Consider the following 19,983-nt stretch of genomic DNA (forward strand, 5'->3'; position numbering starts at 1 on the left):
ATCTTAGTTTAAAGACAGGGTGAAACAAAAAGTATTGCAGGTTTATGATATTGACAGTTTCTTCACTTAGGATCAGTTCTTGTTCCTGAGCTAGCCAGCACTTTGTTATATTAGCTTAGCATAAAAACCAAAACCTGGATCAGCAGCTTGCAAATTAAAACTGAATTGCTAACGCAGACAATGTGGGCCAGTCTATTTCTTGGTTAGAAGCAGTTGCCGTGAAACACCCTAAGATTTAAGAAAACAGCTAAAATGTTAGCTTTGGTCTTTATGCTAAGCTACACAAACTAACTGCTGGGTGGCATCATCACCAAAGCAAGAATAAACAGCTAGCGATTTAAGCTAGCTAAAGACAGGGTGAAACAAAAAGTATTGCAGCTTTATGATACTGTGTGCTGGACAATTAATTAATTTAGGATCAGTTCTCGTTCCTGAGCTAGCCAGCGCTTCGTTATATTAGCTTAGCATAAAAACCAAAACCTGGATCAGCAGCTTGCAAAATAAAGCTCAACCGCTAACACAGACAATGTGGGCCAGTCTGTTTCTTGGTTAGAGGCAGTTGCCGTGCAACCAGCTAAGATTTAGTCTTTATGCTAAGCTACACAAACTAACTGCTGGGTAGCATCAACACCAAAGAAGCAATAAACGACTAACAATTTAAGCTAGCTAAGTGGTTGTGGCCTTGAATGTTAGCTGGTTACCCGATAACTACTCCTGATCAAGAAATAGATAGGCCCGGACTGTTCTACTCTAATTTTGTGTGTATTTGTTTTTTTAATTGGTGACACAGGCCGTCGTGACTGCCCACTCTGAATCGAAATGAGAAATTAATGAGAGATCGCTGCAAACCATCTTTTTACCCAGTGGGAAAGCAGCTCCTCTTCTCCCAGTGAGTCACAGGGTCAGACAGCACAAATTTAAATTCAGAGAGTCTTCTCATGAAAACAAAGAACATAACTTTAATTGTGGTCGTTAACACAACTTCTATTTACTTGTTCCCTTTGTGTCAGAATAATTCAACTTCTTGTAAACCGCAGTCAAACATCACAGCTTAACTAACCTTTACTCTTATTACGTGTTTTATGTGTTTTAATTAGGAGGGCCTGCTACTTGAGAGCAGATCACAATTCAAGATATTTAATTACACTTCCAAGAGGTTTGCTGCGCCTCTGCTCTTGAAAACACTTCGGCAGCTGCTTTGGCGTCAGGGCAGAGCTTCCCAAAAGCATCAAGGCGTTAAGATGTTTCACATAGCTTCTAAAAGGCCAACAAAAGTGAATTTTAGTGAATTTCCTTCAGGATGAAAAAAGCATATCTGTCTATCTACAAAAATCCGAGCGTTCACACTTTTTTTTGGTGCTTTGGTGCTGATTCAGATCTTGTGGATATCCACGTAGGCAGAAAGCTTAGAAGCTTAGGTTAAAACACACTCAGCGTTCAACATCAAAAGACTGCCAACACCGGGGAAGCACTATGGAGTGTCCAATCAAATTATCCAGAAGTTTGTGTTGAGTAGTGACTTGTATGCAGGTGAGGGCAGGATTTGACTCTTTACTCGAGATATTAAAAGATTATTAGATGGGCATGTTGTGGGCCGGTTGTCCTAATTTATATTTATGCATCCGTCCATCGAATTCTTGTGAATGCATTATCTTAGGAACGCTGTTCCTGAATTTCTTTATATTTGGCACAAATGCTCACCTGGTCTAAAAGATGAACCGGTAAGATTTGGGTGGACAAAAGGCAAAGGCCAAGATCGCTGTGATGTCACGAATCACTATGTGACCCATAACCCAAATGGCAGATTTACCACAAATGTTAACCTGGATTACATGGATTAACCGATTGCATTCCTATGGGCAAAGGTCACAGGTCGACGTCACCGGGACCTCAAAGTGTGTCTCATTCTCGCGAAAGCAATTAGGGGGAATTCTTTCAGAATCTAACCTCACAAAACACATTTTTGGCCTTGACACAACAGGGCATAAGCTAATTATTTAAATTATGTGATAATAATGTTCGGCATAAGCACTTCTTGACAAAAATCAAGCTGAAACGAAGACCTGTAGGGTTTCTGTTGCTTGTTTTTTGGACCTGGATGACTGAGAACGTACACAGATATGCTTTAAAGTCTTCATTACACACAATAAATTGAATGTTTTTGGTCAGACATGGAAGTAACCTGAAGCTCGACTGGCTGGCGAAGTCATGCAGCCGTTCTAGTTTAATGTTAATTCGGTAAGGTAGTACTGCTGTTGTGTTATCTAATTAGTGACATGGTAGCTTTTAATCACTAAATAATGTGATTTCCTGCTTCTTTCGTTCGTCCCCGCGTTAAAAGACTTCAGGGGTGCTCCGTGAATGAGCCACCCGTGTCGTTTTTTTAGCCAACGCGGATAACAAACGCTGCATGTTTTGACCTTTTCCGAGTGAGTCTATTTCCCGTCTCTGAGAGCGTTTGAGAAGAAACGGTTCCGCTCCCGCTGATGTTCCTGCCTGTTCCTCCGGCACACTGTGTACTCACATTAAAAGCTCATTACAATGACGTGTGTGTGGCCCTGCATTTAAAACAGGTAAATACTGTCATCTACAAAACAGCACGGTGTATAAACCCACACTGTGTTCGCACGCCAGCGTTTATTAAAGATGTTGTTCATATCAACATCTTTATATCTTTTCAGATACCTTGTATCAGTCAGCATACTTAGTTTTTCACCGCAGAAAGAAAGTCAAAGCACTTGGTATAGCTAGAGTTGAATTTATAAATAGTATTATTTTTAATGCAAGCCCATAAGTGATAGAACAACAGTCGTAATTGCAGCTAGTAGCCATTTTGGTGGCTGTAATGTTAGTTTCAGCTCATTACAGGAAAGTGCTTGATGGAACTAATATCATACACAGTTTTGCATTTCATCGAGTCCCAACAGTGGTGGGGCTAAGAATTTAGATTTTGTCCTGGGGATGGTAGCAGATAAAAACTCATTAAAGTTATAAAAGTGTTTATTGTTGCGGTAGAAGGGATGCACTCGGCCTTTTTCATGTCAAATTTTGTGACTCAATGGCCCGAGGGAAACCTTTAGAATCTTAAATCTATGAAAGTATTTCTGTGCACTGTTTTGTCTGGGACTTTTTTTTTTTGTACAAATGCAGGTTTGCAAAACTGGTAAAGAATGGCAAGTAAGTCTCTATTTTGTATTTTGGAGAGTCCCAGAGTTTTGTCATTTTCATTTTATTTAATGTTACCCTGCAGTGATTGGTTTGACCGAGCTAAAGGGGGGGAGCCCCTGTGGAGATGGAGACAGAGTAGGCTGCTTTAACCATGACCATGGAGCCAATGCTCGAAAAAATAAAAGTTACAAAGGTAACCATGGTTCTATGAGTGCGCCATCTCTGGAGGTGTCCAAGAAACATCTCCGGATATATATATATATATATATATATATATATATATATAAAAAAGGAAAGATTGCAATCAAGAAGCGAGGGTGTAAGGTGTGTGGCCCCTCATTGAAGAAAGAGAACTAAGGGAGGCATGCAGTATGCCTTGCTTCCAGAAGGGGGAGACAAAAGTTCTGCACTGTAGCTTAAAATTAATAGAAAATAAACAGACAAAAAACATTAAAATGCAAACTCTTGGTGACTCTTATTGGTACAGCCAGTGGTGCAGGCAGAGCAACACCACACAAAGACTGTTGTTTTCTGTTTTAGTCAGTTAAAAGGGAACTATGTTGTTTTTTGGTTCAGGATAACAGTTATTTCTTAAACTGAAAGTTAACAGGGGGTTTCCTTAGAGCTTTTATTCCTAGGAAATAAATGACACAACCAGTCCCGCCTTTAACAGGAATGTAATCAGATCCCTGCCTGTTCGGCCCAGGGCCAGGTGGATGACCATTACGTGGCTCAAAGGAGTAGGGATTATGTGGATAATCGCTTTAAAAACTACTGATGAGGTGTTTTAATGGTATCGAGCCATTCATTGAACAAACTGCAGCTTGAATCTTAGTTTTAATCAGAATGTATCTGTGCGCTAGGTTCTTTTGAGGAAGAGAAAAGAAGAGACGTCTGATGTCTTTTGACTGTGATCACTGTGCTTGTTTAGGAGAACCTTGGCTTCTCTGACCTTGAATTATCATCAAGCTTCTTCTTAAACAGGCGTGCTCCCTGGATCTATCACTCTGTTTATTATTATGCATGCTATCAGTGGGCTCGGTGCGCGTGTATATGATTGATCATGTATGCAGATCCCTATCTGATGAGGCGGAACACAAACCTCAGGGGGCTTTGGAGAGCCAGCATTTGGCATGATAATAATTTCAGGAGGAAAACAACATTATATACGGGGACGTATTCAACCTGGAGCTTTAGACAACGGAGAAATGAATTGTGATGAGCGGCGTCATGCTGAGGCGCACAGTAACAGGCCTGTGCTCGCACGCAGGATGTGCTGACACAGCGGAAAAGTCTCTTTTATAACGTTAAAGGAAGTTTTACAGTGGTGTCAGAAGGTTATTTATTTATGAGCCACCGTGTCATTCTCACCTCTCTGTGTCCAAAGTCATTGAGGATGGTGCCTAGCTTCTTGGTGCTGGCGTACTGACGCTGGGCGACTATGGCCGGGTTGGGATCCCTCCAGTCTACAGAGAGGCGATGGAGCCACATGTCGGCCTGCTGCAGGTGAGGCTGCTTCAGGCTGGGATCAAAGCAGTGGACCTCACAGCCTGACCTGACGAGAGAACGCTCCAGGGACCGGTCATCGACTCCCAACCTGCAGTCAGGGCGGAGTATGAAAGTAGAATGTGGTCATAAACCAAAAGAGTTAGAAGTGAACCTTTGACCTGATGAGGCACGAGATAAAAATTAGGGGGTCCTTAAGATTGTAGTAGGAGGAACATCCGTAAATATCTCTGCTAACATTTATGCAGATTCATCAATAGTAGTGATGCATTCTGGTTACTCTAGAGCAGGGGTCTTCAACGTTTTCCAGGCCAAGGACCCCCAATCTGATGGAGAGATGGAGCGGGGACCCCCTACTTATATATATATATTGTATAAAATTGTGTTTTATATTAAACCGGTCCTATAGTGCCTTGTAGAAATGTACCTTGTTGTTCTGCATTCAATACTAAGATATTAAAATAACAAACAGGTTAATATATTCATGTTTTTATTTTGAACATGCAAGGTACAGTGGTATGGGTGGCCGTGCCACTGCCATTTATAAACATACCTCAAACTGAGGTGAATATAAAAAAATGTCTAATCAATCAAAACATTTTCGCGACCCCCCTGCAGTACCTCCGCGGACCCCCTAGGGGTCGCGGACCCCCTGTTGAAGACCTCTGCTCTAGAGGAAAAGCCAAGTCCTTAGGAGACATCTTCTGGAGATCATGAACTTCAGGTATGTGTTTACAGATTTCTGGCAATCCATCTATATTTTATGGTAGCTGTTATGAGGTAAATTCATAAAAGTAAACATAATGTGTTATTTAGAGGCTGTGTTTCGGTGCCCCATTCACTCCCACTATATGGATATACGCAGATCTAAATATCTAATGAACGACTCAAAATAACACCAAAGTTGTATGGGTGAGTAAACAATCGTATTTTATGCCAGAAATAAGGTCCAGGTTGTAAAACACAGTAGTTCCCCTTTAAGTTGTTATTGATATACACCAATCAGCCACAACATTACGACATTATGTTAGGAGAAGTAAATAACATTGACCATCTTGTGACAATACAATGTTCTGCTGGGAAACTTTTGGACCTGGCATTCATTCATGTGGATGTTACTTAGACATGTAGCACCCACCTAGACCAGATCAGGCACCCCCACCCCATAGCAATGACACTCCTTGATGGTCATAATGTTATGCCCGATCGGTCTATTTCAATCTGAATAAATGTAGCAGACAGACGGATTCATAATAGATGTAAAGTTTGGTGCCTGTACAGATAATCAGGTATCATAACAGTACCCAGCCCCAGACAGAGGAGGATAGATGAAGGCCTGGCTGTAGCTTTATAACTGCACCACATTCATTTGCAGACTTCTTGCTTCAACGACAAAGGGCATCCGATGCACGTCGCAGTAAAAGTGGCGGGTCAGATTTCACGCAAAATTGTTTTTCAACTTAAAATAATACCGTCCTCTTTCACATCACGCCATCGTCTGATACAACAGCACCGAGGGCGACTGCGTTCAGGCTACATGAGAGGATGAAGGCTTCCGTTTTATTCCGGAGCTAAAACTTTAAAATGTTACAAAAACAAACTTGTGCATTTGATCTGCTTTGTGATGTGAAACAACATCTGCGCCAACATCTGTTACAAATTTACAAATGTCAAATGCAATAGAGAGAATAAAACTAATAAAAATGACAAGTTACACAACACCACACTGCGGCCCGGACGTGACCGAGCCGGTGGATGGACAAAAAAAATTAATAATTCACAAACAGTCGGAATAGAGGGTTTGGGCCAGGAGGTACTTGATGCGTCTGTTTCCCTCTCATGTCTCTTTCATGTTTCTCACTTTTGTTCTTCTGTGGCCTGCTTGTCCATTTGGAAATATGTCCCTTTCATGGCTTCTCTCCCTTCTCTCCTCACTTCCCCGCTAACCTCAATTTATTCCACCCCTCTGTTTTCTAATTCTTCCACTTGCCCCTTTTCTTCCCTTCTCGGCTGCTCCCTCCCGTGTCTCGTTTGTGTTGTGGCTGCATTCTGTAATTGTGGCAGAGGGAGTGCATTTTCGCTGTACGCATCTTTTACAGATGAGGCGCCGGGTCCCTGAATGCAGCGTGGGGAGGAGGGGGTGAGAGATGATTACATATGCGTGGGATCAACATCCAACCAGACGCCTCTTCTTGTCTCCTTTCTGAATATTTCATTGAGACTTTCCCGTTCTCTGTTGGCGTGTTTTGGTCGAGAATCACTGCGGTGACACTTTAGATGACAGCGATCAGGGATTACTCGTGGAGCTGAAAGGGGGTGGGGGGTGTCACGGTACATCAAAGGCCCTCCTGAATGACAATGCTGATCCTGCTGCAGAGTGCAGAAGTGGCAACGCTCCTCTGGATGGACGGCTTCACAGGTACACTGTATGTGTTGTGGAAGAAAATTGATTTTAAGCGTGTGTGTCGTTGGCCGTTATGAAGAAATCCCTGCTGACTGGAACGTCATGGCGACCAGATGTGTGCTTGCAGATGACTGGTCACAAACACCCAAGGATAGGAGGATCTGAACTATCGTGTCAACAGCCCGTGTGGATATTGTGAACGTTGGGAGGCCAGACTGCTTAAAGGGAAACTACTGTTTTTTAAAATCTGGACCTTATTTCTGGCATAAAATACGATCGTTTACTCACCAATATAACTTTGGTGTTATTTGGAGTCATTCGGACTATGTTTTGGTCCGCGTATATCCATATAGTGTTAGTGATTGGGGCACCGAAACGCAGCCTCTAAATAACGCATTATCTGCCACAAAACTTCACCAATTTCAATTTCACCAATATTTTGCTGTCGTATGCTAGTGCTATTCCCCGTTGAGTCCGGAGTTACCGTTTATGTCTTCTGACCTGGATGATGTTGTCTATGGTTCGCCCACAACCTCAGAATTGGAAAAATATTCAGCCATGTTGCAAAAAAAACTAGCAGTAGCAAATTACAGGTAAACAAGCCAACCATCACGGGTGCGTGTGGCGCTCAGAGATGATATCATCCAGGTCAGAAGACTGGAGATTATAGATCTGTAGATTGACCTATAGACCCCGGATAATGATAACAGGTAACTCCGGACTCAACGGGGAATAGCACTAGTGTATCATAACAAAATATTGGTGAAATTAATGAGTTTCACGGCAGATAATGTGTTATTTAGAGGCTTCGTTTCGGTGCCCCACTCACTCCCACCACATGGATATACGCAGATCTAAATATCTCCCAAAGGAATACAAACTACACAAAAGTTATATGGGTGAGTAAACAACCGTATTTTACGCCAGAAGTAAGGTCCAGGTTGTGAAAAACAGTAGTTCCCCTTTAACAAACGCTGGGTGGGCCTGTGGAACTGTCATTCCTGCCACTTTTTCTACCCCAAGCACATAAAACACTTCTTTCTTGTTTCTCCACATTAGCATGAGCTTGAGCTGAGTGATGAAGTGCAGGTATTTTTAATTTCCCTCGCTGTGCTTTAGCCTATATAACTGCTCTACATTCTTTTTTTTTTTTTGCGCTGCGTGGCCCCCAGTCTTCAAGAGAACCTGTCAAGACCGGACCGATTTCAAAGAAACTAAAAAATCTTTTTCTGCACCTCATGCGCAAGTTTCAGAAGAGGCTGAACGGTAGATCAGCTAGAGGCGTGAAAAACTCTGGATGTCTGATTCCGCTCGACTACGTCCTGCTCGCGGGTTCCTTGGGGCAAAAAGAAACAAAACAAACGAGACAGTGGCTAGTGGAGAGAATCTAGGTTTTTGCTGCAGAACAATCTGAGAGCTGAACGAGAGTCCCAAATTTCCCCCTGCTGACTTTTTGTTCTATTTTCTTCTTTTTTTTTTTATGTTGGACGCTTCGCCTGTCAAACGTGCAAGACGCACCTCACTCGTGTTAAGTGTTCCACGGAGTCTTTCCATTGAAGCAGCGCGCGCGCAAGATAGATACAGCAGATGTTTTGACATGTCACAGTAGGATAATAAAATTAATGATGCACGGGGATAATGTTGTCATGGATTTCGTGTTAGTGTTTTAGGTTTTTTTTTCCTGAATGAACTTGTCAGAATGTTTGGACACACCCATATTACACATACAACACCTGTGTTATTCCTGCCTGCATGAATACCTACCTTTATTACAGCAGGTAAGATACAGAAGAGTCAGCATACACTGATCAAACATGACGTTATGACTAATATTGTGTAGGTCTCCCTTGTGCCTCCAAAACAGTTGTGACTCATCAGAGAATGGACATGGGGCCTTCTGAGGGTGTCCTGTGGTGTCTGGCAACAGGATGTTGTTCGTTGGGGCCTTTGGGTCCTATGAATTGAGGGGAGGGGCCTCTGTGGATCATCCCACAGATACTTGATCAGATACTGCACTGTTTGCTGAAAACAAAACGAGGACAATGAGCCCGGACCAGGAGATGCTGAGGCCGAAACCGGCGCGAGATGAAAGGATGGGGAGGAGAGGAAAGTTTGAGCATGGGGGAGGTGAAGAGGTGGATAATTGGTCTTTCATGTGGAAAAAACCTCCTGCAAACACCCCCGCGTACGCCGACATGTGACAGACCAATCGGAGAACAGCTGCTCACCCTGCCCGGGCACAGCCGTCCACGGCTCGTTAGACAGCGTGCAAATGAGATGTATGGACAAAACTATGCGCATGGGCTTGCACGTTCAACGCACTGAATTCACACACAGATACGTTTTAATGGCATTTGAAATGTTTTTATTAAATTCATGTTTGTGTACAGGAGCAGCGGACTGTAGCCGAGGGACCTCAGCTGTGCTGTCTTAAGAGAAGATTCTCAGCATACCTGGTATTCAGTCATGAGTATGACCAAGACGCTGGTGTGTGTCTGTGTGAGTCTGTGTGTCTATAATGAATCTGAGTCAGATTCAGAGTCAGATAGGAGACACTGGGAAGAACTTCAGAGAACAGACTGCAGCTTCGACATTTCTTAATTTCTTTTGCAAATCGTGAATGTCGGGTCCACTCGCTGGTTATTGGATTAGCCAGAGTTGAGGGTTGACTTTGCGTGAGTTGAATTCATTCCAGAGGTCTTAACGGATCAGTTAGATAGGAGGTGGAAGAACAAATGGTTAATGTAGCTTTCATTGAAAAAAATAAATAAATCTGAGCTGTGAGTCACGTTTTCCCCTGAGCTGATATTCAGGTCAAATGTTAAAATGTTTGCATAAATCACCGAGACGCACAGTAACACTTGGAGCATGTCCATGTAGCTTGTCTGCTCGAGTGCCTTCCCATCAATCAGCCCGTAGATATCAGATATGCTTTTTTTTTTCTTCTCCAGTCTCACCGTTTGACCTCCGACCTCTTCTCCATGGGGGAATTAGTAAGCCAGAAACAGCTGAACACCGCCCCGCTCCGCCACATCGGTGTCCGCGCCCCGTCTGCCTTGATGCCAGCACACCTGGGCTGTCTGTCAACAGCCAAATTAATAAGCTCTCTTTCCCTGCAAAATCCCTTGAGGTGCTGCAGCGCGGTGGAGACCCGGCGGGGGAGAACCGGGCCGAGCTGATCCAAGAAGACGCGCCAAAGCCAACTGGGAGTGATTGAGTCCGGTGTTAAGAAGGTCAAATACCTCGGTCTGATGCAAGATTACTGGGCATTCAGTGAGACGAGGCAGAGGTGGAGTGTCCAGGTGGGCCACAGGTAAGACTGACAACCCTTATAACAGCCTTACTCAACAAGAACTGACCTCAAGACAACCACACAAAAAGCTAAACGCTGACCCTGAGACACTAATGCAGATCCAATAAGTCAGTGAATTTAGTGGACACATAAGGACAACGCAAACAGGGGGCATACACCGATCTGGCATAACATTATGACCACCTTCCTAATATTGTGTGGGTCTCTCATGTGCCTCCAAAACAGTTGTGAAAATGGACATGGGCCTTCTGAGGGTGTCCTGTGGTGTCTGGTAACACAATGTTGTTAGTGGGTGGACTTTGGGTCCTATGGGTTGAGGGGAGGGGCCTCTGTGGATCATCCCATAGATATTTGATCAGTTTGGGATCTAGTGAATTTGGAGGCTGCACTGTGTCAGGCTGCATCTTGATGGGGATGGCTGCTGCCATCAAGGAGTGTCACAGCTATGGGGTGGGGGTGCCTGGTCTTGTCTAGGTGGGGAGTACATGTTTAAGATGGTCAATGTTATTCACTTCTCCTGTCAGTGGCTTTAATGTTGTGGCTGATCGATGTACCTCTCATAATCTCATAGCCTGTCTCAGAACCAGATGTTCACAGTAACTGTGTGCATGTGCAGAGAGCTCACTGGTTACGTCTATATGGACAGTATTCCTCCTACCAGACTGAATTCTGATTTGAGACAAATTAATAAAATAATAAAAGTTTTATTTACTGTATGTGTTTACACAACGTTTTTTGGCATATGCACAGTGGTTTTGCCCGTCGTGGAGCATTAGACAAAATCCAGACATTATTCTGTGTTGTGCTTTTGTCCATACCCACCCGAAAGAGTAGACCCTGCAGTGTTTGCTCTGTATCCTGTGGATCAGGCTGTACTTGGGATTCAGGCACACAGCCCAATCACCAGTGGAGGCTTCCTGGGCAGCTTCTTCTCCAGGTAATGATGCACATGACACCTGGACAAAACACACACACACACACACACACATAAACAAAACTTACACAAATTTATATTTTCCTGCAACAAGCAGCAAAAGTTCTAGTGAGAACTCCTTGCACACAAGGTTCTGTTCTCTGGCATGCTGAAAGTCTTGCATTGGACTATACGTAGAATGGGAGCATGGTGATGCACAAATGCTGCTTTTGTAACGGAAACATAAATATCTTTAATACTTTATGTATACATTGAGTGTTCAAGGACACTTATACTGTATACTGTATAGACTGTATACAAATATGGACGATGTGTCCCCACTTCCTTGCATTGGCTAAACTGGTGCTATTTTCCCAGGGATGCGGGTGGTGCCATCTTGTGAGTTTGGAGCGAGAGTCTAACCAGCTGTGATGGGCTTAGAGTTTAAACAATCGCTGTCCTACGGTGGTCGAGAGTGTTCAATGCAAAGGAACTTACAAACGCTTTTCTCGCACTGTCCCGACATGATGATTCTTTTTCTCCGACTATCTAAAACACAAATACTACAAATCGCTGCTACTGAATTGGGCCCTGCACTAGTAGCAGCGTGTTTGCGTGATATGCATACTACTCGATCCTGATGCACAGCTGGGGCTGAGGCATCGGCAGCGCTGCCAAGTCGCACGAGGATGAAAGGATGATCGTAAACAAGGAGATTAGCGAATTCTTCTTCAGTTAATCATCTCGCAGCCGCTCCGATTTATTTGCCCCCCGTGTTTATAAAACTGCATATAAAGTGGCTCAAACCTGCTCCACTGAATTTCTTCCAGCAGTAGCATGCTGCTTAGACACTGATGCTTCAGTATTACATTATATACACCGATCAGGCATAACATTATGACCACTGACAGGAGAAGTGAATAACATTGACCATCTTGTGACAATACAGTGTTCTGCTGGGAAACTTTTGGACCTGGCATTCATTCTTGTGGATGTTACTCAGACATGTAGCACCCACCTAGACCAGACCAGGCACCCCCACCCCATAGCAATGACACTCCTTGATGGGAGCAGCCATCCCCAGCAGGATGCAGCCTGACACAGGAACACACACAAAAACGCTTTAGAAACAAAACGTGAAAAACAGCACAAGGTGTTGACCTGGCCTCCAAATCCACTAGATCCCAAACTGATCAAGTATCTGTGGGATGATCCACAGAGGCCCCTCCCCTCAAAGGCCCCCACTAACAGCATCCTGTTGCCAGACACCACAGGACACCCTCAGAAGGCCCATGTCTATTCTCTGAACAACAATTTTGGAGGCACAAGGGAGACCTACACAATATTAGGAAGATGGTCATAATGTTATGCCTGATCGGTATATTATAATATATGAGTCAGATGGATCGCACCAGAGCTTTATCTACATTTGCTGCCACTATTTATGAACTTAAACGTACAGTCAGAAGGATTTTTCATGCAGGACCTCTACTTGTAATGGAGTATGTTGCTACCTGTTAGATTTCAGTAATGCTTCCACCATTGCTCACAAAAGCTTACCTTTCTCATATAACAAAATCCTTTTAATTTCGAAATTTGCTTCAAATATCAAAAGCGTTAATGTGCCTTCATCCTGGAATATCTTCAGGAAAGCATGGTTTTACTAAGTGTCACACAGTCATCGTTGAAATCACACACTGAGTTTAATTCGCGTTCCCGCCCACTACCTGTGATTCAAGGACGATTCAGGGGCGTCTGTATAAAGCACGTGCATGCTCAATCATGTGTGGATTTGCGGTGTACATCTGCATCTTTACAAGTGACTAAGCTCCGGTGTTTGCTGTCTGGTTTCTTTAAGCTCCGTCTGCGGCAGAGACTCAGCTTGCAGGGGAAAAGGAACAATATTAGCTCAGACGCAGTGATGTCAAGCAGAAATCTGCGGCTTTACTGTTCTTCTCCGTTTAAGCATGAACACAGTCGGACGTGTGCGCATGTGTGTTTGTTCTTGTGTCGTCCGCCGTGCATTGTTGGAAGAACCTGCAGCTTGCAGGTTATTTAGAAATACAAAATGTTTTACAGTCAAATGACCCCATCAGCCTCGCACCAGAGTTATTTTTTTTAGTGATTTTTTCTTGCTTGAAAAACTGCGGCCTCGGAATAAATCTCTCCCTCTTGTTGGATCGTTCAGTGACAGGTCAGGCAGGAAGGAACCAGCTGAGTCAAGTGCAGTGTCGCCGTCTGACAGGAAATAAAAGTCGCCCGTTGTGTCTTTGTTGTATTGTGGACGTGAGCCAGTGCAATAATGTATTTAAATGAATTTGTGACATGCTCCATTACGCCCGTCATTGTTAATGTGTTCCGGCTGAAAGCGTTCATCAGCCGCTGAAATGCACGGTGTGTGATGAAATGCAAAATCGCTCCTGATTATTTTGCCGCAGACTTATCGTTGAACTGCTGACTGTTGAGCAACGCTGCACGGAATACTGAGCCGTAAAAATAGATCCTTTCATTGAGAAGCCATGAATGAACATTAAAGGGGAACTACTGTTTTTTTTACAACCTGGACCTTATTTCTGGCATAAAATACGGTCGTTTACTCACCCATATAACTTTTGTGTAATACATAATCCTTCAGGAGATATTTAGATCTGCGTATATCCATATAGTGGGAGTGACTGGGGCACCGAAACACAGCCTCTAAATAACGCATTATCTGCCGCAAAACTCGTTCATTTCACCAATAATTTGTTATCGTATGCTAGTGCTATTCCCCGTTGAGTCATCTGGGGTCTGTAGATTGACCTACAGACCCCGGATGATGTCTTCTGACCGCCATGCGCACCCGCGACAGTTGGCTTGTTTATCTGTAATTTGCTACTGCTAGTTTTTTGCAACATGCCTGAATATTTTTCCAATTCTGAGGTTGGGGACGAACCATAGACAACATCTTCCAGGTCAGAAGACATAACAGGTAACTCCGGACTCAACGGAGAATAGCACTAGCATACGATAACAACATATTGGTGAAATGAACGAGTTTCGTGGCAGATAATGCGTTATTTAGATGCTGCGTTTCGGTGCCCCAGTCAGTCCCACTATATGAATATATACGCGGTTCAAAACATAGTCTGAATGACTCCAAATAACACGACGGTAAGTAAACGACGGTATTTTATGCCAGAAATAAGGTCCAGGTTGTAAAAAACAGTAGTTCCCCTTTAACTACTAATCGTTAAACTAATCTGAAATTATCCTACAGTGCATTTTCATGCCGTTAAAAGCTCTTCTGCAGGAACATTTCTCTGTGTGTGTGTGTGTGTGTGTGTTCTGGCGCATGGAAGCTGCTGACTGCTATTGATTGGACAGTTGTGTCGCAGGCCATCTCACGGAGTAACAGCTCCACCAGGCACTGTGTCAGTCAGCATTACAGCTGAGGATGCCGCTCTCCGTGCATTTTCCGCGCAACGACTCCCTCCACCCTCGCCTGTCACCGCTGGTGATGGACAGTTCTCTTCCACACCTTCCCACAGACACACACTTCTTGTCCTTGTCCCTTCCCTCCTCACATATACACACACACATAGCAGCACTAATTCATTACCAGCTGAATTTCTGCTTTGTGCAAGATATAGAATGAGCGCTTAGTCACTTGGAATGTGGTGCTCCGTGTTCAGGGTATATAGTGTGAGGGGGAAAGATAAGATGCTGATTTATGGCCAAGCCAATTATTACACTATAATAAAAAGTCACACGCTATTTTTTCTGGATGTGTTGAAACAACAACCGAGAGAATGATACTGAATTCCAGGCTTTTTTAGCCCTTTTGATATTTTTAATACCACGATGCAAGAGCATCTGAATCGATTTGTAGTAATTAATAGGCCGAGAAACAAATCCCAACATCTCATTGATTGAGTCTGAGGGACCGTGAGCTCCGTCTGTATTGTAATCAATACAATAACGATTTACGTGTGTGCAGCGGCGCGAGACAATGCCAGTGCAGGGCACACAACAACCGAACTTAGGTGCTCTCAGGCCTATAATGGCAACAACTGCTTTAATTATCTGTCTTTACGCTGCATTCATGCATCTGGTTCCCAAGTTTGGTTAATCTTTAGTTCAAGCAGTGAAAACCTGATTCGAGTTAAGAGAAGAGAAAAAAAAGAAAAAAAATGCTACATTAACGCTTGACCGAAGTAAAAACCAGTCAACCAGGGTTAGGGTTAGGGTTAGAGTTAGGGTTAGGCACAAGGGATTGTTACATCTAATCCTGTGGATTAACGAATGTTACGCACTTATCTAAAACAGTACTCAGTACTGGGGTTTGAACGACTTCTGATTTTTTAAAGTCGACTAATATGTGGCCAAAAACATATTGCAGGGTCTTACACAGAAGAAGCTACCGTGGCTTTTATGCAGGTTTATTGAAGCCTGATGTCAGTCTGGCTCTCGCTCGGCATTTAATAGTACTTCACAGCGGGCTGTAAGATAGGATAATGTGGTGATAAATGCAGTATATCTCTGAATCCTTTTCCGTGTATAGCAGCTAAAGGTCTAATAACTGAATGAAATTCACCAACAAATTGTTCATATGCAGCCTCCTCTCTGTTACCGCAGGTGAAGTTGTTGACTGACTGGCGTTGAGAGGATTAGTGAAGTTATTTCCACACACTTGATGAACCACTGCTCGTTTGCTGCAACCCGACCCACTGGACTCCTCACTTCATCTTCTCTGAGGCGTCTGTGTTGTTATTGTCACGTGATTGGCGACTAGTCGACTTCCTGCTTAAGGCGTCATGGCACAGAGGTAAGGTCGACTAGTTGACTAGTCGGTACAACCCCCCAAAGATCTGATCTTCGCAATGAGGAACATCATTGACCAATGTCTGGAGTGGAACAATCCATTGTACATCAACGTAATCGACTTCTGGAAAGCTTTTGACAGCTTGTGGAAGAGTGCAGCGTCATTGTCAATGGCAACCTCACTGAATGGTTCCCAGTGAGATACGCCTGGGATGTATCATCTCCCCCATACTCTTCCTGATTGCCATTGACTGGACCATGCGCAAGACCACCTCAGAGAAGCCCAAAGGCACCCAGTGGACTCTCTTCACCCAGCTAGAAGATCTTGATTATGCTGATGACCTCGCTGTTCTTTCCACCAATCACACACACACCTACAAGAGAAGACTGACAGGACTGATAGATTTGCACAACAGATTGGTCTGTACATGAACACCTCCAAAACCCAAGTGATGTCCATAAACTCAACACCGCATGCACTGATCACTGTGGATGGAAACCCTCTCGAGCATGTCGAGGAGTTTACATACTTGGGAAGTCATTGCAGCAGGGACATCAGTATAAGGCTTGGGAAAGCTCGCAGCACATTTGCAAGCCTTCAGACCATCTGGAAATCCAACCAGTATAGCCTCAAAACCAAGATCCAGCTATATAACAGCAATGTTAAGTGAGTCCTGCTGCATGGCTCTGAATGCTGGCGAGTGCTTGAGAGCGACATGAGAAAGATCAACGCGTTCCACAATGGGTGTCTCTGGAAGATATGTCGCATGTTTTGGCCAGAAAAGATCTCCAATGAAGACCTGTGCCAAAAGACAAACTGTTGCAATGTGGTGCAAGAAATCACACATCAACGGCTGAGATGGCTCGGACATGTCCTCCGCATGGACAAAGACTGCATTCCCAAAGTATCCCTGAGATGGACCCCAACTGGACAGAGGAAACAAGGGAGGCCAAAAACCACGTGGCGGAGAACTGTGACCTCAGAACTGAAGACGGCAAACTCTGTACCCTGTGAAGACGCGTTCAAGTTCTCGCCATACGAAGTCACCAGACTTGACTGTGCCAAGAAACGATAACTGGCATCACACTTTCATAATCCTAATGCACATTCACGTCTGCTCTACAAATCTCCCACATCTGATTTATTGTAGTCGTTTGCTGCGCTGCAGAGAGAGAAAAGCTGCAGTTTTATATCATATTTAACATCAAAGCAGTACTTTCAGCTTATCTCAGATGAGAAGATATATCCCACCCTCATGTCTGTGTGTTAAGTGTGAAGCTAAAGCTGGGAGATTATTAACTTAGCTTAGCATAAATAAATGGAAGCGGGGGCATAACAGCTGGCCTAGCTCTTTCTGAAGAAGTCTACCGCCGTCTTTAAAGGCTTACTTTGTAAACAGCTAGAGTCGCCGTAAAGCCACAGCTGTAACGCACGGTTTCTCTTGCTGTGTACATTTCAGAGAAACATCAACAGGATTCATCCACTCTGCCGGGAACAGCACCAAGCCAGTAAAAGGACTGAGGCGTAGTTTGCTAACATAAAGTTTTGTATCTGTTCTTCATCATTTGGCGCAGTGTTCACATGTCACACATGCTAGCTCTAGTCTGTATAAGGAACGCCAAAGCAGCATGGGTGGGGCCAGCGTCTTATTTGCAGCACATGTTATAGTCATAACTGGCTAGATTTGCGAGCACAGCTTGATTCATTTAGCCTTTCTGTTTGCATGTGTTGTTATTAATATAGGTTCATTATTCAATTATATTCTAGCCGATATTATTTTTGTATGTTTTTCGTTTTTTACGACTTTCATCAATCAACAGTTATGTGGGTGTAGTCAGTGGATTTGCCAACAAGTAAAGACACAAATGAAGCTTGGCTGGAATATTGTCAATTTGCGATAAGTCAAAGTGACAGTAGCTTCTACTGGGTCATGGATAACCCTGACCACCCTCTCCAGCACACGATAGACAGACAACGGAGCACCTTCTCCAGAAGAACTTCGTTGTCTCAAAGAACGCTGCAGGAAATCTTTCCTGCCTCAAGCCATCAGTCAACAACTCCTCATCTGTGTGAGACAGATGACACTCTGTTGATGCATATTATATATGGTGTCGAGTGCCTGTACATTGCTGCTGCAACGGTGAAATTTCCCAGTTTGGGATTAATAAAGCATCTATCTATCTACCTATCTACGTTTGGTTGAAGTCCTCACCACTGGAAATAATTCTATGTCTGTAGCACTCAGCCTTAATTTGTGAAACGGCCGGTTTCAAAGAAATAAATGTCTGGATCGCTGCAAGAATCACAGCAAACGCTTGACCTGAAACGGAGACTCACTTGTGGGGTTGTGACGTAGCCGAGGAACCTTTTAGCTTCCTCCTCCAGAGACCGATCCTCGCCGGCCCAGGGCTCCAGGTCTATGTGCCACCTCGGAGTCTGTAGCCGAACACACACACACATACTTGATCAGTGAAAATGAAAAGAGCATGAAAACCAGCCTTATATTACCTTACATCAAAGTAGGCCAGTCAAAAGAAATCCAGTGCAAGGACAACAATGAAGGGAGCCTTATTCATTCAGGTATTATAACCCACTTGTATAGCCACTGATGGAACTAGGTCACAATGTTCTCTGCAGGTTTTTCCCACGTGTGTGTTAGTGACAAACTGCAAAAGTTCATTTCTTTTGCTATTTTAGTCAAATGAGAGCTGCTATTTATTCACACGCATCCTGCGCTGGAGGGTCCATAGATATATATATATAAAAATAAATCTACTGTAGAAAGTCTTGTTGTGTTTGAGAGTGGAAAAATAGGACTTAATCATGAGCTGGCTGCAGCAGCTCAGTGCTGCTGTGATCACATTCCTGGGACCTGGCAGAGCTCTGCTTTATGGTCGGCTTCACTCCTACAGGAATGTGTCTGTTTACGATTAGAGGAGAGGCCATGAGATGGAGAGCGAGCAGCAGAGAGAGAGAGAGAGAGAGAGAAGGACAGAGACTATCGGAGCCGCGATGATGTATTCGCTGCTTGCACAATCATTTCTCGGGTCAAACAGCATGGCCGAGTGTTCATTAGCAGGCTCTGGTTATAAATAATTTCACGTCGGTGCCCTTCCCTGTCTGAGATTCTCCCGTCCGCGTTAGTGACTGCCGTTTCAAATGTTCCACGGTTACAAGCCAATCATTCTTGGCTTAGCTTGCCAAGTTCATGTTCAGGTTTGTTTGGAACAACCTTGCGCTGGCTTTCGCTGCCGTGTTTCCGTTTCTTTCTTTCCACTCACAGTTACCGCAGACGCAGCACAAACGGCCCCGTAGCTCGGACCCTTTCATTTCCAATCACCTTGTTGAGTTTACAGATGTGTTTTGTGTGATTTGCTGCAAAACCGGGAGATGCAGTCTTTGTGATTCATGTTGTATGTGTGTGTGTATGTTGTGCACAGTCTGTCCAGATACATATGGTCCACCAACCACGAGATTGTCAATTTTTAACGACAGGACTGGCTTTTCAATTATGGCGCATGTGCAAAAATGAAAAATCAGTAAACAGAACCTCACGCGCTACACGTTTTCCTTCTGACATCTTATCTGACAACCACCATGTGTGTCATTTTCTCCTCCAGTGGTGCTGATCCTGGACCTGCCCACGCAGAGAATCAGCTGTTTCTTTAACGGCTGCGGAACTCGATCCACGTGGCGCTGCTCAGTGTTTGGCATTCGGCCTTCTATCGATTTGCGGCGTGTCAAAACATCTGAATGCTTGCCATGTCTTACCTCTTTCTCTCTCTCTCTCTCTGCATCGTGTCACCCCTCTGTTTTCTCTCTGTCTTCCTCTAACATCCTGCTTCTCCTTTCTTTGCCTGTCTATTCTCTCTGTG

At 44.0% G+C, this 19,983-nt stretch overlaps 1 protein-coding gene across 1 annotated transcript in view; it reads right to left on the reverse strand.

The window, feature by feature from the left end:
- mettl24 (methyltransferase like 24) overlaps positions 1–19,983 on the reverse strand; it is a 43,995-nt gene that overhangs the window by 2,473 nt on the left and 21,539 nt on the right. Inside the window, exons 2-4 of the mRNA XM_084559806.1 lie at positions 18,446–18,544; positions 11,214–11,347; positions 4,540–4,765 (exon numbers count right to left, since the gene is read on the reverse strand). Coding sequence (XP_084415932.1) covers positions 4,540–4,765; positions 11,214–11,347; positions 18,446–18,544 — 459 coding nt within the window. The remainder of the gene's footprint in view (positions 1–4,539; positions 4,766–11,213; positions 11,348–18,445; positions 18,545–19,983) is intronic.

The sequence above is a fragment of the Chelon labrosus genome (genome assembly GCF_963514085.1).
Source record: "Chelon labrosus genome assembly, chromosome: 14".
In the NCBI taxonomy this organism is placed as follows: domain Eukaryota; kingdom Metazoa; phylum Chordata; class Actinopteri; order Mugiliformes; family Mugilidae; genus Chelon; species Chelon labrosus.